General features: G+C 39.5%; 2 protein-coding genes across 2 annotated transcripts in view; one reads left to right on the top strand and one right to left on the bottom strand.

The window, feature by feature from the left end:
* Positions 1 to 265: 265 nt before the first annotated feature.
* LOC104280584 (formin-binding protein 1-like) lies at positions 266 to 2768 on the top strand (the record flags this gene model as incomplete). Its single annotated transcript, XM_009878268.1, has 4 exons — positions 266 to 360; positions 881 to 1029; positions 1414 to 1572; positions 2523 to 2768. Coding segments are annotated over 4 exons (411 nt in total), but the record flags the coding sequence as incomplete, so codon positions are not given.
* A 3032-nt stretch (positions 2769 to 5800) lies between these two features.
* BCAR3 (breast cancer anti-estrogen resistance 3) overlaps positions 5801 to 13913 on the bottom strand; it is a 21475-nt gene continuing 13362 nt past the window's right edge. Inside the window, 6 exon segments of the mRNA XM_009878267.1 lie at positions 5801 to 6183; positions 7002 to 7204; positions 8002 to 8144; positions 8324 to 8495; positions 9327 to 9442; positions 12151 to 12791. Coding sequence (XP_009876569.1) covers positions 5996 to 6183; positions 7002 to 7204; positions 8002 to 8144; positions 8324 to 8495; positions 9327 to 9442; positions 12151 to 12791 — 1463 coding nt within the window. The 3' untranslated portion in view covers positions 5801 to 5995.

The raw sequence follows: 13913 nt of genomic DNA, 5'->3' as shown, positions 1-13913 counted from the left end.
GTTACATATTGTAACCCAAGACACATGTTCTGAATTTCATATGTTGTTAAAGATTATTTTTTCCCTTAAGACCAGAACAGAATATAAGCTAAGCATGAGGGCTAGATTCACGCTTCATGTGAAGTAAGTATGAGACTTCACATGTGAATGCAGTCTCAATGTGTCTGTGTGTTGACAAGTAACATGTAGGCAGTTAAGTGCATTTGTTAAATGGTATTTCTGGTTTAGTTCTCTGTGACACCAATATTTGTCTTTTTTCCCCAAGGCCTGGCTCTCTGAGGTTGAAGGTAAAGTAGCAGCCAGAAGTGATAGGCGGCACAGCAGTGATATCAACCACCTTGTAACACAGGGCAGAGAGAGGTACTATTCTATCTCTTCCACTTTTATGACTTACAGCTAAGATCAGTACATTTCTTTGATAGTTAACAGTAGGTGGTAATTGTTACTTATCTGCTGAAAGTTTATGTCCTTCTAAAGTCTTACTGGTTCTGAATTCTAGAGGTCACTTCATGTGATTATGGTGGCATAAAAAAATAGTGAAGCTAATCAAAACACCCACTCAGGAAATAGCAGTGCCTGTTAAAACTCACTCCATTTTAAAACTTACTCCATTGCATAATGCTTACCAGTTTTCCATGTTCTGTAGAAAGAGGTATGTCAAATTTGTATTTGTTTTTGTAGAAGAATTTGGTCCAGGTGTTCGTTAGATGAGTATTTCCAGAAAATCACCTCCAGCGGTAAATATGAGAACTGCTAAGGGGCATTCCCAGAGTGCTCTCCCTGGCCTGCCCTTCCTGTGAAGCACGTGTGTTCTGAGTTTTAGAGCTAAGAACTCTTCATGTTCATGAAGAGTCCTCATGCTCTGCTCATTGCATTATAGCCCTGAAGGGAGTTACACGGATGACGCAAATCAGGAAGTTCGAAGCCCAGCTCAGCAACACGCACATGCAAACGAGTTTGATGATGAGTTTGAAGATGACGATCCATTACCCGCTATAGGACATTGCAAGGCAATATATCCATTCGATGGTAAGGTTAACAACATGCACTACCGATTCCTTTACTGTAAGGCACAGACTATTTGTCAGAGAAGACAAGTAAAATGATTTAAAGTAAATTAACTGTATGAGCAACTAGTTGCTTATAAGTTCAGTGGAAATATTTTATAAATCACTTTAATTCATGAGCAGTACTTTTGTGCTGGTTTAAGATAAATATTAGCACACCTACTGGCAAATATTCAGCTTTACAAATTGGACTAGATTTTTTGTCTGTAAGCCTGTTGGACCATATGTTCTCTTGCACAGATTTTTGGTTCTTCCTGTTTATATATAATCTGGAAACTATGCTCTGGGAAAAACAGGATTTGAAATTCTGTACGAACATTGAGACTGTGCCTCTTGTTTTTCCTAGGTCATAATGAAGGCACTCTAGCTATGAAAGAAGGGGAAATTTTGTACATTATTGAGGAGGACAAAGGAGATGGGTGGACAAGAGCTCGAAGACATAATGGAGAGGAAGGCTATGTGCCAACATCATATATAGATGTAACGCTAGAGAAAAACAGCAAAGGTGCAGTAACCTATATCTAACAGTAAACTGGCAGCTTTCAGTTGTACCCTCCCCAGGGAAAATAGTAAGTTACACAGGTTCATGGAAAGCATTAGAATATCAGAAGTCAGCAATGGTCTGTTCTTTGCAGTGTGAGTTTCCTTTAGTTTTTTCAGAGGTAACCACATTCAATTATGCATCTTACACCAGTCTTTTTAAAGTTCTCTCTTTTTTAAGAGAGAATTGAAAAATTACTTATTTTAAAGATCTCTAAGATTTACTGTTCCCACTTTTATGACTTAAAGTATATGCTTAAAACAGAGAGTTTTTTCATCTAATAACTAAATGAACTCAGTTACTGAAAATTATTAATTTCCTTCCTTCACAAATACTTGGCAGCTTTCACTTCTTAAACAGGAAAATGTTTTCTGATTCTGAAAGCTCAACAAAAATACTCAGGAAAAGACATTACGATTAAGGACAGAAAGTCCACTGACCTGCTTCTCTCCTTCCTTTTCAGTACTTGTAACAGAGAATGTTGAATATTGACACAACGTCATTGTTCTAACTCTTAGATACCTTGCACCAACAAAAAAGAGACCACATGCATGTAATGCTTCATGTCTTACTGAAACCTCTCTCTTTTCCTGAAAAGGGAATGAGTTGATATTCTTAATTTGTGCCTGTATCTGTCTTTGAATTTCATCATGTTTAGTTTGAAATCAAGGTCTTAAATGTACAATTCCCCTCACTGTTAAATCACTGAGGATTAGAAACTGCATTGTACTACTTGATTACTTGAGATAAAAGCTAATGTAAAAGCCGTGGCTCGTGTTTCTAATGAGTTTGTGGAATTAAGTACAAGGCTAATGTATAGGCACTGAGAGTGGCCTGTTAGAAACGAGCACGCTTCTGTGTCTTCTAAAGGCCTTCAGTAACTTTGTTCTTTTCTTTTTCCTCTTGGACTGCAGGTTCCTGAAGCGGGTTTCTGAGAAAATGGGCGAGATCTTGAAGGAGGTTACATGCAGCTGCTGGGGGTGGAGGGGGGTGGGGGGTACTAGATGGGGAGGCCCAAGGGGAAAAGCTAGTTGCATGAATGCATGCAGACGTACATTTAGTCACTAACATCTTAGCATCTCCATACATAGGTAAGGACATATTACAAATTCTTCCATTTGTGCAGGAAAATAAGACTTCCTTTTCCAGAGTAAAAAGGCTATACTGCTCCTAAAATTGCTTTATTTTCAAACTTACATTTTAGCTCGTGCCTATGTTTTAGTTATATCAGCTATGATTTTGGACTCATTTTAATTGGCAGTCACTTAGATACGTCAGTTATCAGTCTGCCTGTGCCACCTCCATGCTCGCTGTTAACCTCCTCCTGCATGCCTAGGACAGTCAGGCCTGTCTGCATAACACTCTGCCATGATTGCTTGTCTTATTTCATAACAAATTGTTTTCTTTAAATATCTTCAGCACTAGAGTTTCATCCCAGTACCCATGCTATAACTATCCCACTGCAACCATCATTACATTCCCATTTTTGGCATAACTGATAAGTGACCATGATGTATTTGTGTTGATTTGGGGAAATAATGCATCTCAGCTCTAGCCTACAATGCAACCAAGAGAAACTCCGAGAACTGTGGTCCGTCTTCAGCACTTCAGTAACCTGTCGTGAGCATTGAAATCCTGGAACACCACCAGAGAGATTCACCACTGCAAGCTAATGACTGTTTTCAGAAGTCAACCACTTGCCATTCAAATGCTGCCTTAAACGAGAGTGCCTAAATCTGTTGTTTGCCAACACTACCATTTACAGTATCCCACAAAGGGCTTTGCGTCTCAGCTCTTTTCGCAGTCCTGCAGCTGCTGAGGTAGCCACGGTAGGTGTTTTCTAGAGCTCTACTTTACTGGATACATGGTGCATCATGAATTTTATACATTGAAATGTATCTCTTTGTTTGACTTTAATATTTTTTAAAATATTTTTTATGGAAACTGTCTTTTAATTTTTCACTATGAAGTTCCAATTTTAATTACTGCAGTGCTAGTCCATTTCCAGGCGACGCTTCATTGTATGGACCAGTTGAAATTTGAGTGATATTTCGTAATGATCTGTGTGCACTTTTACTTGTAAACAATTGAAATTTGGATATGTTTATATGTGTAAATATAGTTGTCTGCAGTGCCCCTATTGCTTATGTTGTCTTGCCTCCCATTTGTGGTTTGATTAATAAATACATCATATCTGAGTTATTAGGGTGATAAGAATTAGACTAGAGATGTTGGGGGAAGGGATACTTGTATCAAAGCAAGCTTGTCAACCCAGCCGCCTGCTGTTTGGGGAAATGAAATTAATAATCAAAATATCCTGTTTTTCTGGGGTCTCAAGCAATATGTGGGTGCAGCAGTGCTGGATTCTTTTTAATTTCAGTGTTATTAGGAACTGTACTACCAGTAAAACTGAATCTGAGTGACTTGTGTAGGGGTTTATTCCTTTTGTTATGTATACCACTATTACACAGCTTGACGTAGTGTACTACGGGGGCTATTAAACTCTAAAGTTTAGATTTTTGAAGCTTGTATACAGGGTTATTTATATAATAATGTGACATTACTCAATACTGACAAAACTACTTAGGTAGGTTTTGGGGGTTTGGGGTTTTGGGGGTGGGTTGTAGGGGTTTTTTGTTGGTTTGTGGTTTTGTCTTTTTTTTAAAAACCTAGTGCTTCTTTATTTTAAAGTTAGAGATAAGGAAGAAATGTGATCTGTGTATTTTCTGCTAAAGGGTCTGTGGTTTGCCTGGCTTAACAGCCTTGCAGGTAACACTTCCTGGTAAAGGACTAAAAGTTCTTTTCACGCTACTGTTTGTTTTTCTAAAACCAGGATTTGCTTCCTTTGGAGGCAGGTTGCTTTCATGGAGGGGTAGTGCAACTTGTATGAGGGTTATTAAACATAGGAAAAAAAAATCATTTGTACTTGCACAGCTAGTTATAAATCACGCTAAAATTCTGAACGTGAGTTGTCTTAAAGAATCTTACATTTTCCAGTAATTTTTAATCCCTTTTTGTGCACATGTTGATTTCCTGAATGTTAAACGCTTTGTTTAAAAATAGTGTTCTCTGTTGAGAATATTTTCATGGAATAAAAAAAATCTTTTCATGGTCTAAGTAATTAGCTTCCCTGTTTGTCTTCTGTTGAGATAGAGAGGGAGACTTTCAGCATTAGGTCTGTAACCTGTCATTATGGTGGTAGAACCTCTTCTGTGCTTGTAGATGTTGGTGCTGGTTTTGTTGTTGGCCTACTCCAATAGTTTCAAATGCTGTAACATCTCGCTCCAGAAATACGCTTACTGACAACGAGCACGTGCAGCCCTGAACAGAATCACAGAATGTTAGGGGTTGGAAGGGACCTCAAAAGATCATCTAGTCCATAGTTCTTGCTTAAATATTTATACAACTTGTGACAATAATGCCAATACACTAATTCACTATGTGACAAAGTGGAATTCGCTGCTAAAGCACTCTTCATGTAAACACCATTGGACACTGATTTCCTGTGAAAAGTGCTAACAGCTTACGCTTTGCCTTCACCCAAGGAAAAAAAAGTACAGAATCACAGAATAATTATGGTTGAAAAGGACCTCCAGGGTCATCAAGTCCAACCTTTGGTACTACTTACCAAAGTGATTCACCTCAGTAAATGAAGCAAGTTTAATATATACATACACCTACATTTACTCATATCTAAAAGCATTTTATTTATCTGGGTTGTTTGTTCTTGCCATTTCATCATTCATCCCTGGCAGCGTAGCTGTTGTGCAGGCTCCAACAAAAGCCGAAGTACTACAGATGCTGTCTTAAAAAAACCCACAACATTGTCCCAGCACATACACAACTCATTTTCTACTTTCATAGGTGCAGTGATATTTGAGCCTTCTGTTGTGGTTGCAGATAAAGGATCATTTCTGTAACCTGCAGTAGTTCTGGAAATATGCACATTATTTTGCATAAAGATATACTTTAATTCACAGTTCTTTATGTACAGTGTTCTATATTCATTAAAGGAATATGGTACAGCAAATTTTCTGCAATGTCACATAGTTTATCATTTTATTTACACTTGTTGCTTCATTTTAGTATTAAGATGCCAATGCCCTTGCTCCTAGGCATTACCAAAACATTTCAGCTGTGGGGAAATGCAAAAAAGCTGTAAGGCTATCTCGCAGGGATAACCTAACTGTTTAAAGGGACCATTAAGTGACTTGGTGACACAGTAAATAAATAACTTGTTTAGAAATCAGTAGTTTTAAAACAAGTGTGCATTGTGCAGTTAGAAATTCTAAACTCCTTGTGAAATGCAAGAAGTTTGTGCACTACCAAACTGCCAAAAGAAAGCTAAGGTTATTTCGAGTATATAATTTAAATAGTGTTTACAGTCTTATATACTTAATTGTTCCACCTGCTTCACTGGGGGAGGTTCCAGTTTTCGGGAAAGTGCAGTTAAAATCTGGCTGAATTTGTCATATCTTTCGTTTTGTTTAACTTCTGCTCCTTTGCTGCCCCAGAGCAATCTCATTTGAAATTCTGTCTTGAAGATTTCACTCATCTCTTCATCTGGCTGGAAACCTAGTGAGTAAAAAGAATCCCACAATATAATCCTCAGGCAAGTTTTTTTATTCAGAAGAAATAGCTTTTAAACTATATTAGCTCCAAGTAAATAAGCTTTAGTGTGCTTGTTCCTTTTGCACACTTACTTTAAGAAGTTAGTAAAACAATGACAATCCTTTTCATCTGTGACTTTCTAGTAGCACACAAATAAATGGCTCTGAGGACACTAGGACACTTGAGTTAGTTCTCATGGGTCTAGAATTGTCATGGCCTGACCTTATAGGTACTGATTTATATATGCTGCCTACAGAAATACTTGTATTTCTCTCTCTTCCCTGTTTCACTACAAGTTTAACATAGAAAATCATGTTATTAACATGTTGCTGCTTTCTGGCTGCAAATGGTCAAGATCTCAGCATCGCATCCTGCACGGCTGTAAAGAATCTTAACATGATGGGTTTATTTGGAAAAAATCAGAGTAGGAGTTTTAATTGTACAGAAGACAGGAAGTTATCCTCCATCCTTACTGTACTTCAGTTACTAGAAGGGTCAGTATATAAGTCGTGAGAACTCTGACTGTGTTTAAAAAAACATATCTCTGTTGCTTACTGCAGAACTGTAATGATGAATAATTTACTGTCTGCTATTAAACAATATTGATGTTGTCCTCAGACTGAGTTTCCTGCAGGCCATTTGCTCCTATCTCGGCTCCCATGAAAGCAGAGAAGAATTTCTTGCACTGACTTTTAGCCACACTTAGGCAGAGGCCTTATTCTTCAGACATAACCCACACCTCCTGCTCACATGCAGCAGTTTCTCCTACTCGTGTTCCCTACCTTCCAGCACCCGTTCTGCATTCAGGCTGTACACTTCTGCGTTCTGTGCTATCTGACGAGCTGTGGACAAGTGCTTGAGCATTATTTCACAGCTTTGGTCACTACTTTCCCACAGGTCCATGCCTTCAAAAACAACAGCTTGTCGCTCCATCAAGGTAATGAGAGGCATCAGCAGTGGCACTGTTACATTGTTCTGTGGAGCGCTGACAGTCTCTGAGATAGAGAACAACAAATGATTCATATCATCAGACATTATCCTATTAATTGAAGAAGGTATTCTAACTGCAGTATTCCTTTCAAAGCCGGAAACTAGTACGTGTCTTCTAGCTGTCAAATTTAACACCTTACCTCAGACACACCTGTCCTGCCAGTTCCCAGTGAACCAGTTGGAGGGAGAAGGCCAAGACAAATTAGTGTCGGAAAACTGTGTTTGCTACAGGAGAAGGCTCTGCTGAATTACTAGACAGTGGCAGGAGTTTTTAAATGTATAAAATCTGGGTCCTTCCAGTAAATTCTGTGAGGCCAGAAAGTTTTTCTTCTCTACCCATTCTCTTAGAACGTTCAGAGAAAAGTTAGTTACCTCTGCTTTGCACCCCTTTGGAGAGCAGAGCTGCAAAGAATCTGGTGCAGGCGCACCTCGTGAGGTATTTGAGGATTCATCCTCTGATCCAACAGACAAAGCAAATAAAGAAAATGTGCTGGGAGTAACTCTCCTCTGAAGAAGATTATTTTTTTTTCCCCCCTGTCTGAGGCAGGATGAGGCAGAGTGTTTCTGCTCCACAAAATGGGGAGTGTGGGTTTAGGCAGAATGTTATATGGACAGAAACACATGCTGATGTTTGGCTGGCAGACTGTTTCCTTCTATTTCATTGTCTTATACGGCATTATTAAAGTCCTTGTAGTCATTTTAATGTATGCTGCACAGCTATCGAAACAGCAGCTGCCTCATATCCCTACACAGGAAATCGGTAGTAGGAGATTCAAAAGGCTCAGCAGAAACCAGTGTCACTCATACTCACTATTCCACTCATCTTGTCCTTCATGCAAAGCCTTGCTAAACGGCTTCAGCTGTTTTTCATACAGAATGGCAGTCTGGGTATAATGATGTCTTAGAGAAGTCCAGGTTTGTTCTAACCTAGAGACCTGTTCATATAAAATAGAGAATATCTATTAATTGCCTTCATAGCAATTCAGAGAAAGAGTACACTGCTAGTGATGCAGTTTCTCTTCTGATGATCTCTGTAGTCTTGAAGAAATTACATAAATGTAATAAGCCATCAAACAGTTCCATGTTTGGAATGTAAAGAGGAAAAGACTTGTACCTGTGGCATTTCCAGTGCTTTCATGATGGCGGAAAATGCATACAAATCCCCCAGTGACTCCTTCAGCTCTACTGCAACTTGGATGATTCTGTTTAATGTTGCTGCTCTGTCTTCTAGACTTCCTGTGCAGCCCAAGATATCCACAGCTATTCCTATTGCCATGGTATTGTGCCTGTCAGTGAAACAATTTATATTAGAGGTTACAAATTATTAAATTAATAATATGTTACACTGTACATATGTTCAGAAAAGATCAATTCAAAGGTATCTTTCAATACCTCAGTGTGCCCAGTAAATTACTCTTAGCAACATACTTGTTTCAAGACCAGTAATGCCATTATATGGAATATATATGTCTACACTGGCTTGAAATTTGTGTTTTAATAAATTTAATAAAAGATACTACTATTACACATGAATGAAACCTTTTGGGAAAATTTCCCCAATTCCCTTTGTCTTCCACATTCAAATTCTCACACTTTCTCCCTGAATTTCAGCAACTATATTACTTAAATCTGCATTGGAGAAGCAGAAACTGTAGATGAGGGATAGAAGACCTTAACTGCACCCTCGTGCAGAAGTTTTACAGAAAGCTTTGCTGATCGTTTCTTACTTCACTAGATCCTCTAGCCTGTTCATCAGTTACAGGAGGCCACTACCTTTAATCTCTTCCAGAAACTATGTGCATGCTCAACAAGTTTAGAGGTCCCCAAACTTTACCTAAATTCTTAAAGGAGTGCTGAGGGTGTTCAGAAGTGCCAAGGACCCTGTTTTCGATACAATTCCACTTTCTCTGTATGACATGCATGGTGTTGCCCCATGACCTTAAGGAATCTTTTCTGTGCAAAAAAGTAGTTACATGCCATCTCGCTACATTATCTTCTGTCCACCAGAGTTCAGAAAACGTACAGGAGAACACGCTTGGAGGAAATGCAGAATACAATATAGCAATGCTCTGATCTTCTGGCCATCTGCCCCGGAAATGAGTAACAGAAACGTTTACCTTTCAATTAGGTCAAGGCGCAGTTGGTGTCCATAAGGCAGGGTAATCAGTTCAAGACCAGAGTTCACTCCCATAATCTTCCTCATCTCTTCAGAAACTTCTAGTATCCTTGCCACCTGTCAAGTGCAAATATTTGTGCATGAGTTTTGAAAACAACTTAATTGAAAAAAAACCCCACAAACCAGCCATGTAGAAGTCCTCCACGTAAAAGCAGGGCATACAGAACTAAGTGCTCAGCGTACATTAGCATACAGTAATCTAAGAAAAACTTTACTAACTTAGCACATTCAGTGTCTTACACACAAACCCCCACAAACCTACTTTTTTTTTTTTTTTTAAAATGATTCAGTCATTAGGAAACATATAAAAGGTGTGACCAAAATGCTTTATCAAGCTTCTGTCCTTGTCCAGAAAGAAGTTCATATGCCAGCTCCCAGATGCGTGGTAGTCACTTGACCTGATTGTTGTCAGGGTGGCACTGTGGGTGGCACAGCTCTTTTGCCTTTAAGATGTTGGCCTTAAAGATGCACACATTTGCTTTGCCTTCATTTCTAGAAAGACAACTGCTCAGAATGTTTTGGGGTTACACCACAGGGTCTTCATAAGGCTTAATTAGTAAAGGGACTTTAATGTTGTGTCTAAGGAATGCAGGATGTGAAAGTTGACACCCTCACCAATTTCTCTTTGATTTTTAAATATACAGTATAAGCTACTGGTTACATCAGTAACAATTACACATGCTAATTATAAGCAAAACCACATTAATATGAGAGTGTGAGATTATCTGCAGGTTTAAGGCCTGTATGTTGACACATTTACAAACCAATCTGCCTGCTATTTTCCAATACATCCATCTGCAGGCTTTCTTGGTTATGAAAAGAGGAAAGTAATCTGGCCCGCACAACAAGCCTCACTGGTACAAAAGGTAGCACTGTAGAGAAACCTGTTTCACTTCTAGAGATGCAGGAGTGATAGGAAGCCCCTGAAGACACACCGTTGCTAGTCCATCTCAAAAAGCCCTCTCAGGGATGCAAGTAGCAGGTATGCACTTCATCATTTACCATATATGTGCTTCTTTCATCTAGAAATGTCTGCCTTTAAAAGGCAAACTGAGCTACTGATGCCACACGAGACGACCTATGAACTTCAGCCTTATCATAGATCTCAGTGCACAGAGTTATTCTGGCCGAGTTCACATTGGTCTGTCTCATTGTATCGTGCACCAATGTGGTACAGTGTGCAAAAAGTTACCAATGAACAGTCATTGGCTCTGAGCACTGCAAGATGAAGATAAAAGACTTCTCTAAGCGGCCCAGCTAGTTAGTGTTTATGCTTCAAAATCCAAAAGATCTGCTTCTGTAAAACATTCCAGTGACTCTTAACTAATTTTACAGGCTTCCACTCTTCCAGCAGGCTAGTTGCCTTGGCTCCATTCCAAATTTATAGGACTTAAAATAAGGACACTATGAATGAGCAAACTGAACATCATATATATTAAAACAACCTTACTACTTCTCTAAGGCATGCATATTGGATGCCTTCAACAACATGCTCCTTAACAACATAGTAAAAGGCATTGTTTATTGCTATTAGACTGAAGGAAGAAACTAAAATGTTGGAGAATACTGTTACTACTTGTGGAACCATAGTAAGGAAGCCACAACCTATCACTTCTGTAAAGATCAGTTGTGGAGATGAGGTTTTTCTGAGTCACCATGTCTGCGTGAAATCTCACATAGCAGCAGCCAACGCTGCTACTGGGGAGAGCAGCTTGTATTTGCTGTTGGCAGGGAGCCGGCAGCTGACAGGCACTCACACACGCTCACACCACTGCTGCTCCAGTGAACTGCCCCCTTCCCAGACCTATGGTGCAGATCACTGCAGCAGCGCTAGCCCAGTGCTACAGACACGTTTCTTTTGGAGCAGTACCATTCCCACTTGCTTTCTTGTCTGCAGTGGAGATGCTCAGTAACTAGCCATGTGCGTTGCTTTCAAGCTGCTCTTAAAAATCAGCCAACCAAAACCCAACAAAGCCCATGACATTTGGTTCCTGTAGCTGCTCTGCAGCAGGTACAGCCCTTAGTCATACCAGCAGAGTGGTGCAGATTCAAATGCAGTTGCATTTCTTTTATTACACAAAGTCATCATAAATAGGTAACTACTTCTGTCTTCCCATATTTCTGATCCAAGACCTGATCTCCAGGCCCTGTCAGCTGAACAAAATCTATGTTGTGAAAAACAGTTCTTTGTATTTCTACATCTTTATAATTGGTTCCACTAGCAATACAGTTCTCTCACAGGAAAGAAATGCAGCTCTAAGACTAGATTAGGAGAGCAGTTAGTTTTAGAAGTGTAAATATAATCAGTTGCATTGAATGTCTTATATTATGGCCAGCAGTATGGCAAACCCAGGTAATGTCTGCCTCTTGTTTGCCCTTGCAAGCTAGTTAGCTATTTCCTGTCACGAGCAGTTCTTCCCACAGTGGTTTACAGCAGAGATAGCTCTTCCTTCAGTGTAGAAGAAAGGCTGGATCACAGATAGATGGCAGCTGATAGGTAATTAAAAACATGTATGGAACACAAAGAATTTGAGTCTAAAGTCAAGGATGGTAGGAGACCTTTAGTCCAAATGGCTTGTTAACACTCTTTTCTCCAAATGGTAAAAAAACAAAACAAAAAACCCACCCTAAAAATTCCTGCAAGTCAATACATTTATTACACTAGCTGCAAATCTACTTATTAATCTTTTCAAGTCAGTTCTTTAAAAAGACTAAACTTGCACAATATAAAATAAAATGCAAGGAAACAAATTCATTTTTTTTACCTTGCAGTCCATTCTAAGAATGTGCTGTGCAATAATCTTTGGATTGTTGTTGGTGAAAAGCTCCTTAACTCTTCTTAACATTGATGTTTCTAATGGCTTGTTTTCGGGAGGAAGTAGCTTGGATTCAAAATCATTCGGTTTAAAACTAGACACTGTCTCAAAAACAGGGGCAGAAAAGATGCTGTCTTCTTGAGTCATCTCATTTGAAGCTTCTAAAAGATCTGCAGAATTCACTGTAGAATCATCTTCCAGGATCAAATAGTTTGTTTCAGAGTTCCTGAATGAGTAGGTTCCCCTCTCCTTTCGTGTCAGCAGTTCCATGTAGCTGTTTTTCTGAAATACAAGTTGTTTTGTTGCTGCAGGATCACTGGCAGGGCTTAGTTCACAATAGTGTCCTTCAGAACTGTGTGAAGCCAAAGGAGAATCTGGGGGCTTCATCAGGGGTGCTTTGCTGGGTTTAGGTGGAGGCTTTGGACAGAGCTGACTGTCTGATCCTCTAAGAGCTTCCCCTACGAGTGACTCAGAGGTGACTTTCTGAACAACCGTGGGGCTTAGAGAAGGTTCACTGCCTGTTCTGAATGCAGGAGAGCTTGGACAGGAGTCTGCATGTGCTGCAGGTAATCGAGATGGATTTCTTGAACCTGCAGGGGAAAACAGTATTTTAGAAGGCCAAAACACAAACAATTCCCGATGTTTGTCCTGGGGTTCACTTAATGCTATTTCCTGAGGAAAATATTGTCAGATCAGGTCAATTATTAGCTGACAAAAACGTATATGGAATTCTATTTTGATCGAGATGGATTTCTTGAACCTGCAGGGGAAAACAGTATTTTAGAAGGCCAAAACACAAACAATTCCCGATGTTTGTCCTGGGGTTCACTTAATGCTATTTCCTGAGGAAAATATTGTCAGATCAGGTCAATTATTAGAATTCCATATACGTTTTTGTCAGCTATTTTGAAGAATGAGCTAGCTAGCAAATTCCATTCGCTTGCCAATCCTCCCAAAATCCCAGATACACAGAACAGCTGCACCATAATATTATTCTGTGGTAATGCTGACAATAATTCCAGTCCCTGCTGCATACATAGGCTGTACTGTCAGAGCTGGATGGTCTCCATGGCTTGGAATAGGAGGTTTCTTTGTAACCTGATCTAGACTATAAAAACAAACTTCCAGTCACACCAGATAAAAGATGAGTCATTTCTGAGAATGACAAGTTCGAGATGAAAGAAAGCTTTCCCAAAGTTAAGCCTGAACTTGCAATGAAGTATGGAAGGAATGAATTTCAGAGCTGTTAATCTTTTCCCTAAACAGTAGCTATCTGAAGAGCTGAAGAAATACATGCATGCACTATTTATGCCTCATCCTGTACTCACTGAATATGCATATCTTGGCACCTAATACAATGCTGAACCCTGTATTGGACATACCCAGTCTGCAGTTCTCAATGTATTTGCTGCTATCTGCAGCTAAGCAGCCAGTTGCATCCTGTGGGCTTTACTGCTTGTTTCCGGCTGGCTCTCAATTTATGCAGACAGCAAAATCTGCAAATCACAGCCTGCCACCACTCACACACCGTATGACACCAGAACGTGCTCGGAGGGCCCCATCACAAAATGCATAGCAGTACTCTTTAGGTTCACTGCTATAGTACCAGAAGAAAAGTTTTTGCAGCAACAGATTGGAGTAAAATAACCAATTCAACTACAGATAGACAGAAACTTCTTTTATGAATGTCTGTCCACCCCACTGTTAAACTC

The sequence above is a fragment of the Apaloderma vittatum genome, unplaced genomic scaffold (genome assembly GCF_000703405.1).
Source record: "Apaloderma vittatum isolate BGI_N311 unplaced genomic scaffold, ASM70340v1 scaffold39841, whole genome shotgun sequence".
Taxonomy (NCBI): Eukaryota; Metazoa; Chordata; class Aves; order Trogoniformes; family Trogonidae; genus Apaloderma; species Apaloderma vittatum.
This window is presented reverse-complemented; position numbering and strand designations above follow the sequence as displayed.